General features: G+C 38.1%; 1 protein-coding gene across 3 annotated transcripts in view; it reads left to right on the forward strand.

The window, feature by feature from the left end:
* The window catches only part of abcc6a (ATP-binding cassette, sub-family C (CFTR/MRP), member 6a), a 58,797-nt gene that overhangs the window by 20,492 nt on the left and 16,744 nt on the right, over positions 1-21,561 (forward strand). For all 3 annotated transcript variants that reach the window (XR_012407676.1, XM_073953716.1, XM_009302206.4), the window contains 9 exons: positions 8,438-8,575; positions 12,435-12,554; positions 15,120-15,181; positions 15,290-15,421; positions 15,862-16,068; positions 16,943-17,120; positions 18,757-18,918; positions 19,034-19,126; positions 20,341-20,544. Coding sequence is in view for 2 of the 3 variants with exons in the window: in XM_073953716.1 (XP_073809817.1) it covers positions 8,438-8,575; positions 12,435-12,554; positions 15,120-15,181; positions 15,290-15,421; positions 15,862-16,068; positions 16,943-17,120; positions 18,757-18,918; positions 19,034-19,126; positions 20,341-20,544 (1,296 nt within the window). In the remaining variant the exon portion in view is untranslated. The remainder of the gene's footprint in view (positions 1-8,437; positions 8,576-12,434; positions 12,555-15,119; positions 15,182-15,289; positions 15,422-15,861; positions 16,069-16,942; positions 17,121-18,756; positions 18,919-19,033; positions 19,127-20,340; positions 20,545-21,561) is intronic.

Raw genomic sequence — 21,561 nt, forward strand, 5'->3', positions numbered from 1 at the left:
TGGATGAACTATCCATTTAACGCGGTGAGGAAAATTTCAATAGCTATCAAACAGGTTAGTAAATTTGTATTAAGGTGAAAGATTTCCCTGACAGGTACAAGCTACTTGTTTTGAATGTGACTTCAGCTTTGCTTATTTATTTTCAGTGAAATAATGTAGATATGGTGTTACGGTGGTGCAGTGCATAGCACGATCACCTCACAGCAAGAAGGTCGCTGGTTCGAGTCTCGACTGGGTCAGTTGGCATTTCTGTGTGAAGTTTGCATGTTCTCCCAGTGTTGGCGTGGGTTTCCTCTGGGTGCTCCGGTTTCCCCCACAGTCCAAAGATATGCGCTATAGGTGAATTGGGTGAGCTAAATTGTCCGTAGTGTATGAGTGTGTGTGGATGGGTGTTTCAATGGGTTACAACTGGAAGGGCATCCGCTGCATAAAAACATATGCTGGATAAGTTGGCGGTTCATTACGCTGTGGCGACTCCTTTTAATAAAAGGACTAAGCCGAAAAAAAAATAATGATGAAGATATTTGAATAGCGAGGTGGACAGGTAAAACAAGTAAAGCTAACTGACTAGCATTGTTTCTCTTTTGGACAAAGCTGGTTGACCAAGAACGTCTTGCGGGTGAAGCTAATGAGTATGTCTACATTTTGACCGAATATCAAACATTTCATTTGTCATAGTGGTAACGTCCAGACAGTCAAGCAGTATCATCATTATACGTTGATACTTTGTTGTTTTTAGGTTGCGTTGGAAAGTGACCAAAATCGAATGTCTGTCTGACGTTGACATTGGTCTGACATTGGGTTCTGACATGAACTCGATTTTCATTTCCACCCAAAATGCAACGTCCCAACGATGTTGGGGTACAAAGTCAATCTGACGTCAAGTTAACATCATTCATTTTTGCGTGAAATATGCCACACTGTAAAAAATGCAAGTTCTACAGAATTCCTTCATGTTGTCCCAACACAAGTCGATTAAGTTAACCAACATTTTGTTTATAAAGATTTATAAAAATGTAAGTGTATTGAACATAATCCCAAAAACTGAAGAATTGCGTTGTTTTAACTCAATTTTAATAAGTAATTTGTAAAAGCAGCAAAAATGCATTAAGCTAATTATGACCACTGTGGAAACATCAGTGTCCATATTCGAAACTATTAGGTTATTAGGTATCTAAATTAAAAGATTAGGTATCCAAAACAAAACCCTAAGCAGTTTTTTAATTTTGGTTAGATATCCAACAACTATCCAAGACGAAATGTGTGTGTGTTTGTGTCAGCCCACATATAGGCAAATATACATCAGCAATGTAAGCTTCATTCATTCCCCTCCTACACGCTTTCTTTCCCATCATTCATTCTCAACACACCTGCTTAGCTCAGTAAAATGGCTCCTAAACCCTAACACAGGAGGAGCTGTTTTCATGTAATAGACTGTGACTTTCTGAGGTAAACTAGGTTGGGGGCACACCTACACACGGCCTAATGAACACAATCTCATCATCGCTTTCTGTCCGCATGTTCCATTTGCATCTGCAGAGACGGGCTCCAGACCAGACTCATGACCCATCTGTGGTCTCCTCAGACAGCTAAGTCAACATTGGCTAGTGTTGAAGAAGCAAAAAAGAACACCTAAAGAGTTAAACAGTGGGATCTTGTCCTGAAATGTCGTCCATCTTAACAGATAGTGATCTTAATTGGTCAAAGACTGGCCCAGTGTTGGAATGTAGGTCTAGAAGAACAATCACCGTTTTTTAAGTAGGTGCATATTGCTTTAGAAATTATGAAACCATTACTTTATTACCTGGCCCAACCACCTGTTGGGTTTCTTGTGCAATATTTGGGCTTATGTAATCAACAGTTTAGAAAGCAACAGCCACCACTGTTGTATTAACCTAGAGGGGGAAGCTGGAGAGTTGCGATATATTTACACATCTGGATTGTTTTAGCATCTGATTAACCACAGGAACACAGTAAACCTGAGCAGATCTGTGTTGGAAAACTACTTGCACTAAGCAGTTCCCAATCTTTTAGGTTAGTTACTGTATGAGTGATAAGTTGATTAATGCCAGGCTTAGATGGAAAGACATAAGAGCAGTTTTGTTTTTACATGTTTAATGTAGTGTGTTTTCGGGATTCGCTAATGACAACAGGCAAAACACTTGACAACAACTGACGCTATGTCTGGGATGCTTCGCAACATCAAAACAGAAAGACCAGCATGTTCATTTCTAGCATGTTAATTATTTTTTAGCTCTCCACTGTTTTTCGGTCACATTTGAGATGTTGACTTACAGAAACAAAGAAGCTCTTCTGTCCACATCTTCCAAACATAGTAAAACAAAAGACAGACGTTGGCTTTCGTGCTGCTAGGTGGAGTTATGCAGTAGAGGAACTCTGCATACAGGACACCCAGTACTAGACTTGCTCCTTTGATAGACATTGTTTGTTTACACTCTTGTTTCTTGAATAATTCACTAGATCGGCTTGTGCGTGACACCACGCAATGATTGGTCTGGAAGCAATGTGTAGTCTGACATGTTTCCTGTTCATGACATGACAAGAATTTTAGAGCTGAATCAAAATTTTATCGAAAAAATACTAAAAATATCGCATTGCCTTGTGCAGTACACTGCAAAATAATATCTGTTAATGGGCTCTATGCACAGCTAGAGTTATAAAGCCAACGATAAACTTCCGGTGAAAGCTCAATGTGACTATTTTCAATTACACAAGGTTTTTTTTACAGCATCAATGTTGTAATGAAATTACAATACATTCAGTTCAATAGACTTAAGGATTCTTTTAGTTGTTCAAGAGTAAAATGAGACGAAAAACGATGTAACCTCTAGCGCCATCAGGATCAGCAGGCGAGCTCAAAAACTTCATTGAAAATACTGAAGTAAAATAAACTGTCATATTTTAGACATGGCGGGGTGAAATGGAATTTAATGCAGTGCTTCTTATGTGGTCTGACACCCACTTCATATCGTATATCTATCTGACAGTGAAGATCGCTGATTTTTATAGAAGTCTTAAATGTTACAATTTTGTAATGGAAAAACAGTTCACTGGAAGCCTTTGGTCTGCCTGGCTGAAAACTAAAGGTTTGTGTGCATAGAGTCAGTTAATCTGTTTACGTATTTTATAATTTACAAGTGTTTTCCGATTGAACACCAACCCAGACAATATATTGCTTTAAACCAGATGCCAAAAGTAGTTGGCCCATCGTAACCTTTGATTCAGCCCACCATCTCATAAGTGGAGAGTGAGAATGATGAAGAGGGTTGGGGCGGATGACTTTAACACAGAGATTGACATCACTAATTTGACGTAACAAAACAATTTTTGTTTGTTGTTACATTTTTGACAAAATGTATATATTGTCACTCGACAGATAGAGGACTATGCAGAAGATATCGGCGAGCGAATCAAGGCAAATGCGAGTGTCATTCTGTTATAAATGTTTTATTTTTACTGTAATAAGCTCATTATACAACATAAAAAGATATACAGTATTAGTTCATATAAAGCAATGTTTTCTCGTTATTTTTAAACATTATTAAATAAATTAGGAAATTACTCATGGCAACTTGCAATTTGAGGGTAACAAGTAAAAACAGACTTACAAAAATTGTTCACCTTTCTAAAAAGATTTTGAGCACAAATCTTGAAAATGCCCATTTTAGCAGATAAGAACCACCCACTTTATTCTAAGTTTTGCCTCTTGCCATCAGGCAGAAGGTACACTTATTTCAGACGGGCTATAAGGTCCAACAGATATTTCCATTCATTTGTTCCAACTGCAGTTACTTAACAAGCTTTAAGTTGTATTTGCTCTTTTTAATGAATATTTTAGTTAATCATGATTAACTTTATTGTTTACTATATTTCTATTTTTGTTTGAGTAACTTAACAAGCTTTTAGTTGTATTTGCTCATTTTTTAAATTAATATTTTAGTTGATCATGATTAATTTTGGCGAGGCAGTGGCGCAGTAGGAAGTGCTGTGGCCTCACAGCAAGAAGGTCGCTGGGTCGCTGGTTTGAACCTCGGCTCAGTTGGCGTTTCTGTGTGGAGTTTGCATGTTCTCCCTGCCTTCGCGTGGGTTTCTTCCGGGTGCTCAGGTTTCCCCCATATTCCAAAGACATGTGGTACAGGTGAATTTGGTTGGCTAAATTGTCCGTAGTGTATGAATGTGTGTGTAAATGTTTCCCAAAGATAGGTTGAGGCTGGAAGGGCATCCTCTGTGTAAAAACTTGCTGGATAAGTCGGTGGTTCATTCCGCTGTGGCGACCCCAGATTAATAAAGGGACTAAGCCGACAAGAAAATGAATGAACGATTAATTTTAGTCTTCTGTTGTTTCTATGTTTGTTTGAGTTACTTGACAAGCTTTAAGTTGTATTTAATCTTTTTAAAATAAATATTTTAGTTAATCATGGTTATTTTTAGTCTACTGTTGTTTCTATGTCTGTTTGAGTGTTGATCTGTGTCAGTTGTTAACCAAATTGCCCCTCGGAGGCAATAAAGACATTCCAATCCAATTCTAATTCCAATCCAACTATATTTACCTTCAGCCCACTAGCCTCAATCAAGTTTGTTTTTTGGCCCTTCATAAAAAAAAAAGTTTGGGCACCCCTACTATTCAAAACGTTATTAAAAGTCACTTTTCTAACTTTTCTAAGGTTACAAGTTTTTAGAGGGAATATATAATGCAATTCAACAAAAAATAAATAAAAGTGGCAAAATAAAAACATGAATCACAAAATACAAAAAACTATCACTTTTTACAGTGCATTAATGCCATCAAACCATACTTTTTCCATTATTTTTACCTAAACTAGTTAGAGCAAAGCTTGCTTTAACATTTGCACAAAGGCTGTAACCTCACAATAAATACCCTTGCAATATTTAAACTAATGGTCCCCTTCAATAATGAATTTTTTGTGGAGCTGAAGTCTGCTGTACAGCTTGGTTATTTCTTCTCCCCACCATAAGCTGTTGTCGGTTTCACTGCGTGCTGTCATTGAAGCCGCAGGAAGCAGATCTGTCTCTGTCGTCTTTCGCTCTTAACTCTGCAGTATAATTACAAGCTTTGGCTTCCTCCCACTGTCCGGAGGAGAAGTCATTGGCTTATTCTCATGAGACTTAACGTCAAAACACAGCCTCATCAATGCAGATGTTTGCATGTGGTTTACATGTTCGGTTTCCAGGTAGCACAACAGGCGTCTTTCATTAGGACGTGATTAAGAGTTCCTTTTAAAGGTTTCACCTCATTTCTCTGAGGTTCTATGGCTCTGGTTTGGTTATGAGGAGGCGTCTTTGGGTTCAGTCCTGATCCCTCATCTGTACCGCACCAGGAGGCTGCCTTTACAAAATCAAATGGTGTTTTGCGCTACCTAGGAGACAACAAAATGAACATTGCATCAAGCTTGGGATTGGCGAGAGCTAATGGCTGTCTGGTTTTGAGACATGAAGAATGTCAAATTGCTTTTGGATGCAGAAAAGGCACAGTAATTAAGAGAGATGTGGGATCAGCAGAGGCCACACTTTACATGTGTTGTTTTATTAGAGGAGGCAGTTGTGGTAGACAGGGAAACCCCAATATAACGTTGACAAAACTGCTGAAACAAAACAAAGCAAATTTAATGATGGATTAGTCTTAAAACACAGCACAAGATGTCCCCAACAAACTGAATTTGGCTTTTCTTTTTTTTTTTTCTTTTTTTTTTTCTTTCAGATTTGGTTTTTATGTTTTGTGACTTTGGTGCAAAAGTTGTGAACTGATTGAAATAACCTGTATAATGATTCTTCATCACTTTGTTTTCAGCTGGTTGCTGACAAGATAAAAGTATATGCTTTCTAGTCTTCCTTCTCTCAAAGGGTCATGGCCTCAATTGTTGTAATTTGAACATATTAAATGTAATTAAATCTATTTAAAGTCATTCACAATGAGTGAAAGGTGTAATTTCGAAAAAGATGAAGTAATGAAGTTTCATGTAACACTTTCACCATTTTCTGTTAGTCAGCCAAATAGACAGACCTGTCCTCTAACTGTCTGCATTGGTCACTCGAAAAGAACCACTACGTTTACACCCTACACAGGGGCGGATGCAACAAATTGTTTAAAGCAGGGGCGTCAAACTCCTGGAGGGCCGCAGCCCTGCACACTTTAGTTCCAATCCTGCTTTAATACACTTAAAACAAGGTTTAAAACAAGCCCGAAGGACTCAATTACTTTGATCAGGTGTATTTAACTAGAGTTAAAGCTAAACTGTGCAGAGCTGTGGCCCTCCAGGAATTAAATTTCACACCTATGGTTTAAAAAATTCTGTCAATTACTCACCCTCATGACGTTCAAAACCCCTAAAACCTTCAGAAGAAAAATTAAGATTTTGAATCTGAGTTTAAATAGTTTAACTGAACAAGTCATGCTTGCTTTCACATTTTATAACCTCACAGTAAATAACCCCTGAAAACTTGCTCATCTTCAGAAGACAAGTCAAGATTAAGAATCTGAGCGCTCTCTGATTCTCCATAACAGTCCCGACTTGTTCGTTGTACAGGAAGGTACAAAAAACATCCTCAAAACAGATCATATGCATATTTTTAAGCACACATAAAACAAAAATAATTAATTTATTCAAGTTTCTTCTCAGTGTCAGTATAGGGTGCATGTTTCATGTGCGCACAAATGTTTTCTCATGGTAGCTTGATAATATTCAGATTGAAGTACTGAAGGTATATGGTATTAACTATTAAAAATCTTAATAATATTTATGTATTATCAAAAATAGTAAAGTTGATATTATTAAGAATAGAAATGTATTAATAAGTATAAAAAAAATGCTAATAAAAGTCACGTTTTCAAACTTTTCAAGGTTACAAGTTGTTGGAAGGAAGATCAAGATCTCATAATGCAATTTAAAAAACAAATAAACTTGGAATAATAATAATAAAAACAAATCACAAAATATGAAAATCTACCAATTAACAGATACATTGTACAGTGTATGCCAATAAACCATCTACTTTTTGATTATTTAATCATTATTTTTGAATTAGTTTGAGTCATGCTTGCTTTCACATTTATAACCTCATGTTAAATATCCCCTGAAAACTTGCTCATCTTCTGAAGACAAATTAGGATTAAGAATCTGAGCGCTCTCTGATTTTCCATAACCGTCCCGACTTGTTCAATGTACAGAAAAGTACCAAAAAATATTCTCAAAACAGATCATATGCATAATTTGTCCAAACAAAACACTCTTCAGTGTCAGTATAGGGTGCACGTTTTATGTGCGCACAAAGTTTTTGTAGTAGCTTGATAATATTCAGATTGAACCACTGAAGGCATATGGTTTTAACTATTAAAAATGTTAATAATAGTTATGTATTATTAATAAAAGTAAAGTTAATAATATTATTAATAATAGAAATGTATTAAATATTAAAAATGTTAACAAAAGTCACTTTTTAAAACTTTTCGAGGTTACAAGCTGTTGGAAGGAAGATCAAGATCCCATAATGCAATTCAAAAACATAAATAAACATGGAATAATAATAAAAACAAATCATAAAATATAAAAAATACCAATTTACAGACACATTTTACAGTGTATGCCAATAAACCATCTACTTTTTGATTATTTGATAATTATTTTTAACTGCACTAGTTTGAGTGATGCTTGCTTTCACATTTACAACCCTTAAAACTTGCTCAACTTCAGAAGACAAATTAATATTAAGAATCTGAGCGCTCTCACATTCGTCATAACCGTCTCCATAACACTTTTCGAAGTAAAAAATTGAAGGAATAAGTCCACATATTTTCTTATTATTTTGTCCACATACAAAAAAAAAAAAAAATTATTCAACATTTTCTTCTCCTCAGTGTCAGTATAGGGTGCACATTTTTATGTGCGGACAAAAGTTTTCTCGTAGTACCTTGAGAATATTCAGATTGAACCACTGAAGGCATATAGCAGGGGTGGCCAACCCTGTTGAAAAACTGAAATCTGCAGGAAGGTGGTTCTCCAGGAACAGGGTTGGCCACCCCTGGCATATGGTATGTTTTGAGAATGTTTTATTGTTGTTTTTGTGGACAACGAATTGGCACTATTGCTGTTTACAGAGGATCAGAGAGCTCTCAGATTTCAACTAAAATACTTAAACACTTTCTTGAAAGAAAGTCTCAGGGGTTGGAAATGAAATGAAAGTGAGTATTTAATAAAACTTTTTAAATTTTTAGGTGAACTAGCCCTTTCAATCTAAACTAAAGCATTTTAGCATTTATTTAGCCCCTTTAAATGTGCCTCATTCAGTATATTTTTATCAGGAAGAAGACTATCTGTTTAAAGCCTGTAGCTGATGTTTTTTTATGTACTGTAATTTTAACACATGAGAGCAATGTCATTAATAGCTGTGTGTTTGACAGGTGTTAGCGGTGTGTGTGATTCATTGGGAGAGAGTGCGGGGATGCCGTTCCTCCGTCTTCCTGTTCTTCTTCTGGCTGTTGGGTGTGCTCTGCTCCATTATTCCACTTCACGCAAAGGTCCAGCTGGCTGTGGAGCAGGTGAGAGAAGTGACAAGATCCCCAATCCTGGGAATTCAGCTTCACAGTACATTCACAAAACCCTGGACTAACCCTGCACGTGTGTTTGTATTAACACATGGATGATACACAGGTACACGCATGAAAAAGTTCATGGGCTCTAGCATACGGTCAAACGGATGCACATTGCAGCGAACCTGTGTGCACAAACACGCAGTAACTCAGCATTCCAGCAGTTTCTACTTTAAGCGCTGTTGATTTTCTCCATGTTTGGATTTGGTTTGTCACATTCATACCATGAGCTCAGGTGAAGTCCTTGTAGGTGTTAGTTTTAAATGCATGTCAGAAAGTGTTTAAATCTGACATTTTCCCCAATTGGTGCTTACGGTATTTGGAAGTACAATATGAGTGTCTTTCATTTTGCAGAAAGACACAATTAAACTAAAATTATCAAATTAATTTTGTCAAAAGTAAAACATTTCAGTCATTATGTTTGCTTCCAATTTAAACATACAATTGACATCTGAATAAGAAACGGTGTGAACATTATCAAAAGTATATCATTAACCAGGCTAAAGTAAGTTTTAAACGACTTCACAAGCCTCATAAACAATAACACGGCTAGCAAGAATGCACTTTCAACAAATTTAGAAATGAAACTGGGCAGTTCTCAACCATATCATGCAAAAATGGGTCAAAACAGAAAGACAGATAAGCATATTTCCCATTGGCATGTTGACTTTATGCTTGGATAAGAGTGGGAAGACGTTTCGACTGACCTACATTTTGACCACTGAAACCGCTCTGGCCTTGTTTTTTTATTTTGCGGTGTGGTTAAGAATAAAGCCTCCATCCTGGCAAGGGGCTCCATAGCCAAACGGATGTTTACTACAGATCAGTCTCAACATGACTTGTGCTACAATCTCTTACTCAGGACTCTGAAAGATTCAGTTAGTATCTACGATATGTTCAAAAATGCATGAGCAGAAAATGAACAGCACATGTGAAGTGTTTGTAAATATAGCTACTTTTGGCTCCGCACCAACAAATAGTGGCCGGAGGCTTGAACAGCAGCAGTCTATGGGTTTCCAGATTGTAGCGTGACTTGAGGCCTTTTATGACTCTTTTCATACGTAATTCATTTATATAAAGCAGGCCATTAAAGAGTTTGGTTTTCACCATGATTTGCCTTAACTGTTCAAAATAAGCTTTACTGTGCTGTTAATGCTCGTGCACACCCATGTCTCTGACATTAAGAAGGGGCGCTGCAGTACTGCACCATTTCTAATAGAATAAACAACAGATCGTTTGTTATTTGGGGCATGACATCCCTTACAAAAAAATAAGTTTATTCAAGTAAACTATCAGAATACATATTTATTTTAAATAAAGTATACATAGGGGGGAGCAGGGACAAAAGTACAATTAAAGCCTCCATCCTTTATACAAACAAACCAATTCCTTACATTTATAATAATTCCATACATTTATATTTCTGGACACTCAAAACCCTTTACACATTGGGGGAATCTCCTCATCCATCACCAGTGTGCAGCATCCACCTGGTTGACACGACGGCAGCCAAATTGTGCCTGACCGCACACCACACACCAGCTGATTGGTGGAGAGGAGACAGAGTGATCAAGGCAATTATGATACAGGGATGGTTAGGAGGCCATGATGAATAGATGCCAGTAGGCTAATTTGGCCAAAATGTCAGGGTTTGAAACCCCTACTCTTTTTCGAAGAACATCCTGGGATTTTTAATGACCACATAGAGTCAGGACTTCTGTTTAACCTCTCATTCACAAGACAAAGCTCACTGAGCAGTGAAGAGTCCCCTTCACTATACTGGGGTGTCAGGACCCACACAGACAGCAGGTTGAGGGCCTCCTGCTGCCCTCACTAACACAACTTCCAGCAGCAACCTAGTTTTCCCATGTGGTCTACCATCCAGGTATTGACCAGGCGCAGCCCTGCTTAGCTTCAAGGGGTGACCATGTGAGCGTTGCAGAGAGTTAGCTGCCGGCCAACTTTTTTAACTGACACGTTCTATCATTATTAGGTGCCATTTTGAATTAATGTTCAATTCACTTGTTACTGTTTATTTGTAAAGCGATTTTACAATGTAGATTGTCAAAGCAGCTTAACATAGAAGTTCTAGTAAATTGAAACTGTGTCAATTTTCAGAGTTCAGGTTCAGTTTAGTTCAGAGCAGTGTGGTTAGATTTCACTGCTGAAACCTTGTAGAGCTAATCCATTTATGCACAGCTCCAAAAGTCCCTAACTAAGCAAGACAGTGACAGTGGAAAGGCACAAAACTTTACCAATTGACGAAAGTGAAGGGAAAAAACCTAGAGAGAAACAAGACTCAGTTGGGCAACTTCAAAATAATTTCACTTTAAACATTAATGGTACGCTGTTACGTTTGACCTGTAAGTAGAGACAAAAGTAACACATGGGTGGGTCAAAAGTAACAAAAATATCAGTGACAAAAGTAAATTTTACTTCCGTCTAAGCAAGAACTCTTGCTATTTATACCCGATGTACTTTTAAACTGAAATCTTAGAGCAAAGTAAACCTATACTTGTTAATTGACATGTACAGTACTTAGATGTGTAATTGCATGCTCTTAAGTATACTTGGTTTGTTGTTGTTTTTACTGTTTTGATTGATTGGCCTATTAATTTTTTACATATTACATACTCGATCTAGAAAACTAGTTTACCAAGAGTTAAAGAGTCAGACTTGAGATCCAAAGGTTGCAGGTTAAAGTCCCAGCACCATCAGGAATTGTTTGTTTGTGTGTGCAGTATTATTTAAATACCACATGTATTACAAAGGTATACTACTAGTATACTCACTTGTTCACTTGCAGTACAAATGAGAAACCTCATTAGACTAGTCACACTTATAGTTAGGGCTGCACGATATTGGAAAAATCTAACATTGCGATCTGTGTTTTTTTTTGCAATTTAATTACGATAAAATGCAATTTCACTAGATTTGATGAATAACAATTTAGGAAAGAATTTTTAATTTATATTGATTGGGGTGACTGTAGGGGAGTGCATATGCATAATATATAAAAAACAATCTACAAACATAGAGAAATTCAATAAAAAAAGATAACAATTAAATAAACAGTGTTTTATTGTTTTTAGAGGAGTCGATCTGTATTCAGGTATATACTACTTGAATAATCAAATGTAAAACAATACCTCATAGTCTTTGTTTAATAAACAATTCAATCAAATTATTCATTATTAATTTGTCAAAGTTACAAATGGTACAATTTCTTATGCCTGAATGCTTTTAAAACCCTCACACAGTCACAGGCCTCAAAAAGCACTTTCAAAATGGTAAATTATAACCCAGACTCAACATTGCGTATACTCATGATGGGACTTTTGCGAATGATTACATTGCAATATTGATGCTAAAACAATATATTGTGCAGCTCCACTTACGGTAAACTTAAAAGATTACTTTTTTTATACTCAAAGAGGGCCATTCTAGTCCAAAGAGATATTATTACAAGTATGCTAGTACATAGTAAGATGTTAATATGTGAAGTATACTTAAATATTTTACTTATTTTAGTATTTTAATACATATAAGTATACTTTATTCAATTCATTTGAAGTATACTTTTTATGAGGGATACTTAAATGTCCATCAACATTGTGTGCTCTAGAAAGTTCCATAGGAACAGAGTGTTCAGGGTGTAAACAGCGTGTTGGGAAGTCTGTGGATCAGGACTGTAATAACATCACAGTAGCAGTATGGGAAATCCCTGGTTTTGGTGCACATTTAAATTGGAAACTCACTCTCTCTCCTCTGTGTGTGATCTGCTGATTCTGGTGTTTATGCTTTTCAGGGTCTCTCTCCGGATATTGTGCGGTACTTGGCCTTTTTCTCCTACTTCGCCTTGCAGTTGGCCCAACTCTTCCTCAGCTGTTTTGCAGACCAGGCACCCTTAGGCAAAGCCGTCCACAAGGTACGGATGGAGCAAGCTGTTCCTCAAACTAAAATAATCACAAACAAACCCTGTGGTGTTTACTTGCATCTTTATGTAATATAGAACCCAACCCCTCCATTTTCAAGAGACTTATGGTAATGGTGGTAGCACATCCAGCTACTGCCTCCCGCAAGTATGTAGTGCTTAGATATTAGCCGAGCTGACGATTGCCTAAAAGAGCTGTTTTCCGGCAGTCCCTTTGACTCATCTACATGGACACCCTGTGGTCCTCCTTCCCGGATAATGATACCTCCTGTTTTAAGCTAAATTCTTGACTCATTCTGCCCACTGTTTGGTTGTTATGTGTGCAAATTACACACACAGCACAGAGGAGAGCAACACGCAACCTAATCTTCAGATCTCTCAGGAGATAGTGGTCCATCTGACTCGTCTTTGCAAAGAGAAAAACAAGGAAACAAGCTAAGTAAGGAATTAGTGTGTTTGTGATGAGGTCGTAGCCACAGACGTCTGTGCCACACCCCTTGATCCCCTCCTGGCTCAGTCACTTCCTGTGTAGGGTTATTCGCAGCGTCCTGAAGAGTGAGACCTCCGGTGAGGAGGCGGGAGAGAGAGAGTAAGTGTTTGGGTGGATAGCTGTACGGGCAAGGGGGCAGCATTGAGGTCAGTAGTGGGTGGAAGTGTGTTACTGTGGCACATAAGGCACACAAACACGCACAGATAGAGGTCTACCACTCTTTCTTACAAACGCTTTCACACTGTTTCTCTGTTTACTCTCAGCTCGATGTTGCCAAATATGATTTCTAGCCACTGCTTTCTCCATCCAAGAAAGCAAAACTGTGAAGGCCCTCTTTCTAAAACTGATTGTTGACATTTTCACATTTGGTTATATATGGTTTTAATATTAGAACTGTTTGGGACGAGCCTTGTTATAGCTGATAATATAATTGCACCTGTATCGTGGATTAAAGGGGTTGTTCACCTAAAACTGAAAATTCTCTCATCATCTTTTACTTGTTCCAAACCTGTTTGTCTTTCTGTCTTCTGTTAAACACAAAAGAAGACATTTTGAAGAAAACTTGAAACCATTGAATTTCATAATATTTGTTTTCAGGTACAGGGTTTCAGCTTTCAACATAATTTCAAGAGTTCACACTTATCTAATGATTGATTATAAAGCTTGTTTGGCATGCTGTCCCGGGAGAGAGCCCTGAGCTCATAAGATCCCAAGCCCGGGGCTCCCTCCCGTTTGCAAGGTGAGAGGGGAGTTTAAGCTCAGGTAGATCTCGAGAACTCCCCTGCTGTTTGAAGCTTGTGTGCAATTAGGGATTGTTATAAAGATATAACTACTTAGTAGGAGCATGTCTATGGTGCAGATTTGGATTAGTCAATTAACTTAAGTTGCATGTTTTTGACCAGTGGGAGCAACCCAGGCAACTCAGGGGAAACCCACGGGGAGAATGTGTAAACTCCACACAGAAATGTCAGCTGGCTTGGTAAAGACTAGAACCAGTGACGTTCTTGCTGTGAGGCAGCAGTGCTAACCACTGGGCCACCGTGCCACCCATCTAGGAAAGGAGGTGGATTAGGGTTGGAAGGGGGGATTCTTCAAAACGAAGATGGCGGTTATATGGAACTTAGGGTATTCATAGTGAGTTAGGAATCGTCTGATTGGTGAATCATAAATTGGATATTGCGGGACCAGCCGCAAGCAATCATAAACATGTGATCCTCTCGAAATTAGTTTATAAATAAACTTCACATCTTCTTTGGTGTTCAACTGAATAAAGAAACTTTAGTAATAATAAAGTTTATTTATAAACTAATTTTGAGAGGATCACGTGCTTATTATTGCTTAAATTATTAAATTTATGATTCACCAATCAGACGATTCCTAGGTCTCCATAAATAAACTAAGTTCCATACCATAATCATCTTCATTTTGAAGAATCCCCCCTTCCTCCTCCTTTCCTAGATTGGCAGCCAGTTGGTTAGCACTGTTGCCCCAAAGCAAAAACATCATTGGTTCTAGTCCTTATCAGGCCAATCGACCTTTCTGGGTGGAGTTTTACATGTTCTTCCTGTGCTTGCGTGGGTTTCTCTCGGTTTCCTCTCATCATCCAAAAAAACAAAACAAAACATACAACTTAAGATAATTGACTAATTCAAATTGGCACTATAGACATGCTCCTAGTAAGTAGTTATATCTTAATAACAATCCCTAATTGCTCACTATCTTCAAACAGCTGGGGAGTTCTCGAGATCTACCTGTACTCAAACTCCCCTCTCGCCCTGCAACTGGAGGGAGCCTAGGGCTTGAGGATCCTATAAGCTCAGGGCTCTCTCTTGGGACAGCATGCCAAGGATACATCGTAATCAATCATCAGCTAAGTGTTAACTCTTGAAATAAAGGTGTGGATCCACTTGAGGGTTGGTTTCAGTAAAGACACTGCTAGGGATCAGTATTGGCTAATAAATGTGACTTTTTAACTATTTAGTGGTACTTATGCAAAGACTAATGGGGTCGCTAATATTTATATATTTTTGGCTAAATCTTGTGTTAACTTGATTTGATCCTTTTCTTAGAATGCATGTCCTGTTCAAGATGCGTCCTTCTTGTCCAAGATCCTCTTCTGGTGGTTCAGCGGGTAGGCAATTAAAATGATTTTGAATACTATTTTCAATTTATGAAAGTGCAACAATACTTGGTCCAGTGAAAGTAATACATATTCAGTCTGTATTTTCTGTGCTTGCAGGTTAATATTTAAAGGATACCGTTCTCCTCTGCAAGCAGAAGATTTGTGGAGTCTGAGAGAAGAAGATACTTCTGAGAGGATCATTTCTGACCTGGAGGAAGAATGGACAGCAAAGCGCACCAAACTACAGCAGTAAGTTCCATTGAAGTTTTTCCAGACATGACATTTGGAGGCACGTGTACATTTATGGTGTTTGTTAATGTCGCCGTGCATCTGCTGCTTTGATCAATGCATTCACATTTCCATCTGAAAGAGACAGATGTCAAAGAAGTCAAACAGGAGCCCTGCTACTTACATGGTCGAGACAGGGGAATGGTGTCAATTGGTTGGCTTGTTAACACTTTTCTGCTTTGAACACAAAGTCCTCTGAAATCCTCTTTTAAGGCCTCACATGTCAGAGATCCCATGCATTTTACAACTTGTGGAAACTTGCATTGTGCCGCAGGATGTTTTAATGTCATTCTGTTTTCAATTAGAACTTACGAAGAGGGATTTAAAAAGCTTAACGATGACATTTAGGCTTTACCAATGTCTTATGCACATGTCCAGCATTTGCTTTTCTCCATCTGCAGGCAGGAGAACCACATGAGCACCAGTGCTGCTTTGGGATCTCGTCTACCAGACCAAGCCCAACTGCTCAGGAAGATTCAGAAGGAGCAGAGTTCGGGATTTTGCCTCTTAAGAACACTTGCGCGCAGCTTCGGACCATATTTCCTAACCGGCACCCTGTGCCTTATAGTCCACGATGTCTTCATGTTTTCAGTTCCACAAGTTCTAAGGTGAGAAATTCAAAGGTGATTTAATGAGTCACCTTGGCCTCATCCTTAGTTTAAGTTCATAAACTTTGGCTTTTTGGTATATCTAGAGTAAGTCAGACCTTGGGTCATGTTTATGTGAAGATCTGCCTTCAGATAAACACAGATGGCCCCTCTGTGCTTTTTAAGACAGCTCGCTGGGTTATCAAAATATTTTTAGAATAGACATCTTACGGTTCACAATATCTTGGGATAAAAACAGGAAGTGGCAGTGTGCGGCAGGTGCTTGAGTCAGAGACGCCATACCAGCCAGACAGAGATCATGCTGTTTATGCCCAGAGAGAAGCAATTATGGCTTCAAGTCTGAAAGCATGAGAGAGCGAGAGATGACCACAGCGCTCTGTCCGCCGTAGACGTGTTAGCTTCAGGGAGGGTAGAGGAACACTGTCGGGGTTGTGGTTACTATAGGAAAGCAGCCAGCTAAATGGGAGGTTCAGTCAGCTACCAGCAAACTGCAGGGAGATCCAAACTGTAGCAAGTAGATGTATTGTACTGGGCTATAGCGTCAAAAAAAAGGTGGACTTTGGTGGGAGCTGTGAAAACATTCATGGTCACAGTAACCAAGGTAGGCTTTGTAGCATTTGGTCAGCATTCAGCAAAACATTCATCCAGTTGAACATGCTACTTCTTGTTAGGTTCAACAAATCGACTGTTCTTCATTTGAAAATTTTTTAAAGAAAGTTGTGGGTTTAAGCGCTACTGTAAACCTTGAGCTTAACCACAATGGTTGGATGTGGTCTGTTATAGAGGAATCAAGCCAAATGGTTAGTTACATCAGTAATCAGCTAATTCCTTTGTAATGAATCACACTTTTATTTACACCTTGTTCTTTTTAAAGTCTTTTATTAGGCTTTATGAAGGATGAGGACACACCCCTGTGGAAGGGCTATTTCTACGCCACACTTATGTTCCTCCTGTCCTGCCTTCAGTCTGTTTTCAACCACCAATACACATACACCTGCTTTACTGTGGGCATGAGGGTCAAAACAGCTGTCATGGGTCTAGTCTACAGAAAGGTAGGTCCTCTCATCTGCACAAAACCTGGTTTGAGTATATTGTTTTGTAAATGGTGCATGGGTTTTAAGTAATGGGAGTATTTTCAGAAATGCTTTCAGGGTAATTACACATTATAAAAATGTATGTATTTTTAACATTTGTATAATGTTGTAAATAAACTATAGGCGGGCATAGATTTTTTTTTTAAATCTAGATTAATCTCACTTTATTCTTGGAATTAATCTAGATTAAAATGGCTCATTTGAATTCTGCTGAAGGCATTCAGAATATGTGTGCTACCCAAATGACTAAAAGAAAGTCTTTGAGACCGGGTGGCGCATGGGGGCTAATCTATTGTTTCCAAAATGCATCACAAACTGCTTGAGAAACTGTTCTACTATGATAACTGGTGATGAAAATAAATGATGTTCAAAAAGATGTACTTGTGTTTACAAACTGTTTATTCAGTTAAACATGAATTTTGAAAAGCTCGAAACAGCGATTTTTAATCACTTTAATCCGACTAAAGTCATAACTGAACTAAACAGAAATGGAATCAAGATGTGGAGTATTCAGATATTAGTGGCATTATTGAAATAAACACCACAATCAAACTGTTACCGGCATGTAGGACTTTTCGCCATATTTTCCAACAAGATTCACACACGTGGCTGTCAGTAAAGGACCGCACACCACACACACACATACATCGAGAAATATGAAAGTTTTTTTCTTTCCATTCGGCGTACGTTAGTAAATTCTATAACACTCTCACCAGTCCTTACTCCTTATTTGCTTCTAATACCCCAGTTTGTCACGGGGGCATGAATGAAATGTTCATGAGTGAAGGTAAAACTGCTGAACTGCAGTTAGTCACCCAAAATTACAGGACACTCTTACATGAAACCACTTCACAGAACCACTTTAATTATATTATTGTCTATTAAGGCAAATAACTAGATTACAGATGTTCATGTAAGCGTAGTCAGTAGTGTCTTTGAGGTAAGTGAAAGATATAGAAGGTCATGCTGCTGATTTGATTCAGAAAGGCACTTTTTTGTCAGATGCTCACCGGTTTGACTTACATTCACCGTCATTCATTTCAAAAAGCACCCAGTCTATTTTTAAATTTCGTATATGTTTTACTCGAACACATAAACTCTACAGGAGCCTGTTAGATGTGGAGCTAACATTAATCAGATTCACTTTAGTGAACTGCATCCATGTTAGCTTGTCACGTTTGATGTGGTCATATTAAAGTAGGAATACACACAGGTTTGAAGACTCGTTCTTGCCACCCACAGTGCAATTCTGCCAGGTATACATCCATGCTAAAATATCAAGGTGAAAGACATCAAAGCTTGCGTAGTATAGACCCAGCTCCCGATATTGAGAATAGATTAACGGTTATTTTTTTTTCGCCAGATAAGAGTCTCGCGTTAACGCAGCAAGTTAACGCCGATAACAGCCCACCACTAAAATAAACATTCATTTCCATGATTTTATGGACCAAACAGGCTCAATGTAAAGATTAAGAAGGTGTCTGTTTTTGCGCATAATGTTGTTAGACTAACGAAACTATAATGTTGTGTTTAAACTTTCAAGCAACACAATTTTAATCAGTGCCTTTGTCTCTGCATTCTTGTTTTTTCTCAGTCTCTTGTTATGAACAGTTCAGCGCGCAGAACCTGCACAGTAGGGGAGATAGTCAATCTGGTGTCTGCCGATACACAGAAGCTGATGGATTTTGTGGTGTATTTCAATGCAGTGTGGCTGGCACCCATTGAGGTCACACTCTGTCTCTTTTTTCTTTGGCAGGTGAGGGCTCATTTATTTGCTATTATAATATCTCAGTATTCGGGAACGTGGCTGAATATTTGTTTTAGCTTTCCAATAAAAATAAGCAAGACTTTTCTTATTTGACTTATTTCAGCATTTGGGACCCTCAGCACTTGCGGGCATTGCCACAGTGATTTTCATCTTTCCTCTGAACGGATTTATTGCAAGAAAGAGAAGCAAGCTCCAGGTATTGCATTGTTTTAAATTAGGATATTTGTGTTCTCACTTACCTTATTTGAGGCCTGGACTCCTTAAAGAAGAAAATCTAAATTCAAGAGAATACTTTAACTTATCTTAACAGATTCATCCACTCATTCTAAAAACATGTTTGTAGATTAGAGGGAGTTTAAATTTAGGTTTTGTTTTTCAACATCTGAAACATTTGAAATCCCCCAATTGCAATTTTAAAATTTTCCTCTACATCATAGGTCTCAAACTCTATTCCTGGAGAGCCTCAGCTCTGCACAGTTTTGCTACAACCCTGATCAAACACAGTTAATCCAACTGGTCAAGGTGTTCAAAACTACAAGAGACTATTAAGCAGGTGTGATTTGGTGGTGGTTGGAGAAAAATTGCAGAGCTGTGGCCCCCCAGAAATTGAGTTTGAGACCATTGCTCTACATGCTCCTTAATGTATGTGATGTAAAGCAAGAAGAGTTCAATTCAAATTCAAGTAATCCAACCTGTCGCTTCAAAGGCATCAGGTTACCTTACTTTTTAAAATAAAGTAACTAACTGCTTTTTACAATGTTAGTGCTGCTAATCAAATAGGTGGATTAGCAATAGATGGATGCCTAATTTTGAATGAGACTCTCAATAAAGGTAAAGAAAAAAATCTAGATTAATCCAAAACATGAGACTATAGTGGAGCGCTATAAATGAGCTCTAACGTAAGTCACCATGAAGGGTCCACAGCTGGTTTAGATAGTGAAGTGAGCCCAGCGTGGGTGTGCGGGTTGGATTCAAGCTTCTTTTTCTCCTTTGAAGTTTCCCCATGTTTCCTCCAAAGCAAAGCAACCACAATGCTCACAAATGGCAATAAAAGTTTGAAAATTTTCGTTTTAGAAAACAACAGACATTTGGCATGCCACTGATTGAGTCGATCTCTCATAGCAATTGTTTTCTAGAATATTTTAACATGCTGTAAGGAATTTATTGCCGTCTTCAGTGTGAATGAAAGTCTAGCTTAGACCAGTGGAAATTGCTCAACCCAATTCAACCCTGTTCAACATTAAACCATTGTGTTTGTTCAGCTAACAATTTAAATAATTGTCATTGAGTATTTTATGACAGAATTTTTTTTTGTGTGTGTGGACCAACCATGGAAGAAAATGCAATTTAGTGGTGCCATGTCAATGCAAGCAATGTTTTGATGACAGTTTTTTTCTGTTCATTCCACAGGAGATACAAATGAAGTACATGGATGGACGAGTCAAGCTAATGAATGAGATTCTCAATGGCATCAAGATTTTGAAGTTCTATGCCTGGGAAAAGGCTTTTCTGGAGCAGGTCTTAGGATACAGAGAAAAGGAGCTTAAAACTTTGAAGAAATCACAGATCTTATACTCTGTGTCTCTTGCCTCCTTTAACTCGTCATCCTTTCTGGTAAGAAAATGGAGATTTTTTAAAACTCTGTCAGGGATATGTTGTAGTATTTGGATAAGACCAGAAATGGACTCAAGTCTGGCTTCAAGTCAATGGCCCAATCCCAATTCTATTTTTGTACCCCTACCCTAACCCTTGGCCCTTGAAACAAAGTGTAAAGGGGAAGAGCTGTACCCCTAAGAAATGGGACACCTGCACACGTCATCAAATGTCATTGTGAGCTCTTGCTTCATATAAGATTGACGATCGCGATTGCTGTAGTTATTCCAGTTGTCTTTTTTTGGTATTTATATTCAGGAAATCACTGAAGGCATATATTATGTTATCATAACGGGGCAATAAGTTCATAACTGTACTGTGCATTTACACTCTGGCCATATTCATCTCTGTAAACACACCAAAAACAACAGTAACAGTATAGCAGACACTGTGAAAAGCTCATTCCCGACCACTAGACTTTTCTGACAGGGGAATCGAGTGGCATCGAGTGACATATGTGAAAGTAGGTTGAAGGATTACTACACAGAATTTATTATTAGGGATTACAGATAGCGGTTTTTATTTTAGTTTTTTAAAGCATGACCGTAAAAAAACTAACGCAGATATGAATGTATTAAAACATGTTCTTGTCTGTTGTAAAAATTTGTGATAAAGACAAAAAAATCTATCTCCTGAGTATCCAGTAAAGCTGTGCTGCAGTTGTTGCTGGTGTATTCTGGGAAATTTTGGTACCCCTTGGTTTCGAGTGTGGTCCTGAAAAATCTCCCTTTTCGAGGGGTATCCAGCCCTTCCCCTTACAGCTAAAGAGAATTGGGACACCCCTACCTCTTTCCTGTGAACGTGCAAAACGTGGGTTAAAGGGAGGGGCTAAGTGGTAGAATTGGGATTGGGCAAATATTTTTTATGACAAGTCAAGACCAGCTCATTCGAGTCGAAAATTGAGTCCAAAATGCTTTGGGAAAATATGGTCTTGAAATTGACACTGGTCTCTAGTTGTAAATCTAGAACACCAAAACT

This window comes from Danio rerio, chromosome 6, assembly GCF_049306965.1.
Source record: "Danio rerio strain Tuebingen ecotype United States chromosome 6, GRCz12tu, whole genome shotgun sequence".
Lineage (NCBI taxonomy): Eukaryota > Metazoa > Chordata > Actinopteri > Cypriniformes > Danionidae > Danio > Danio rerio.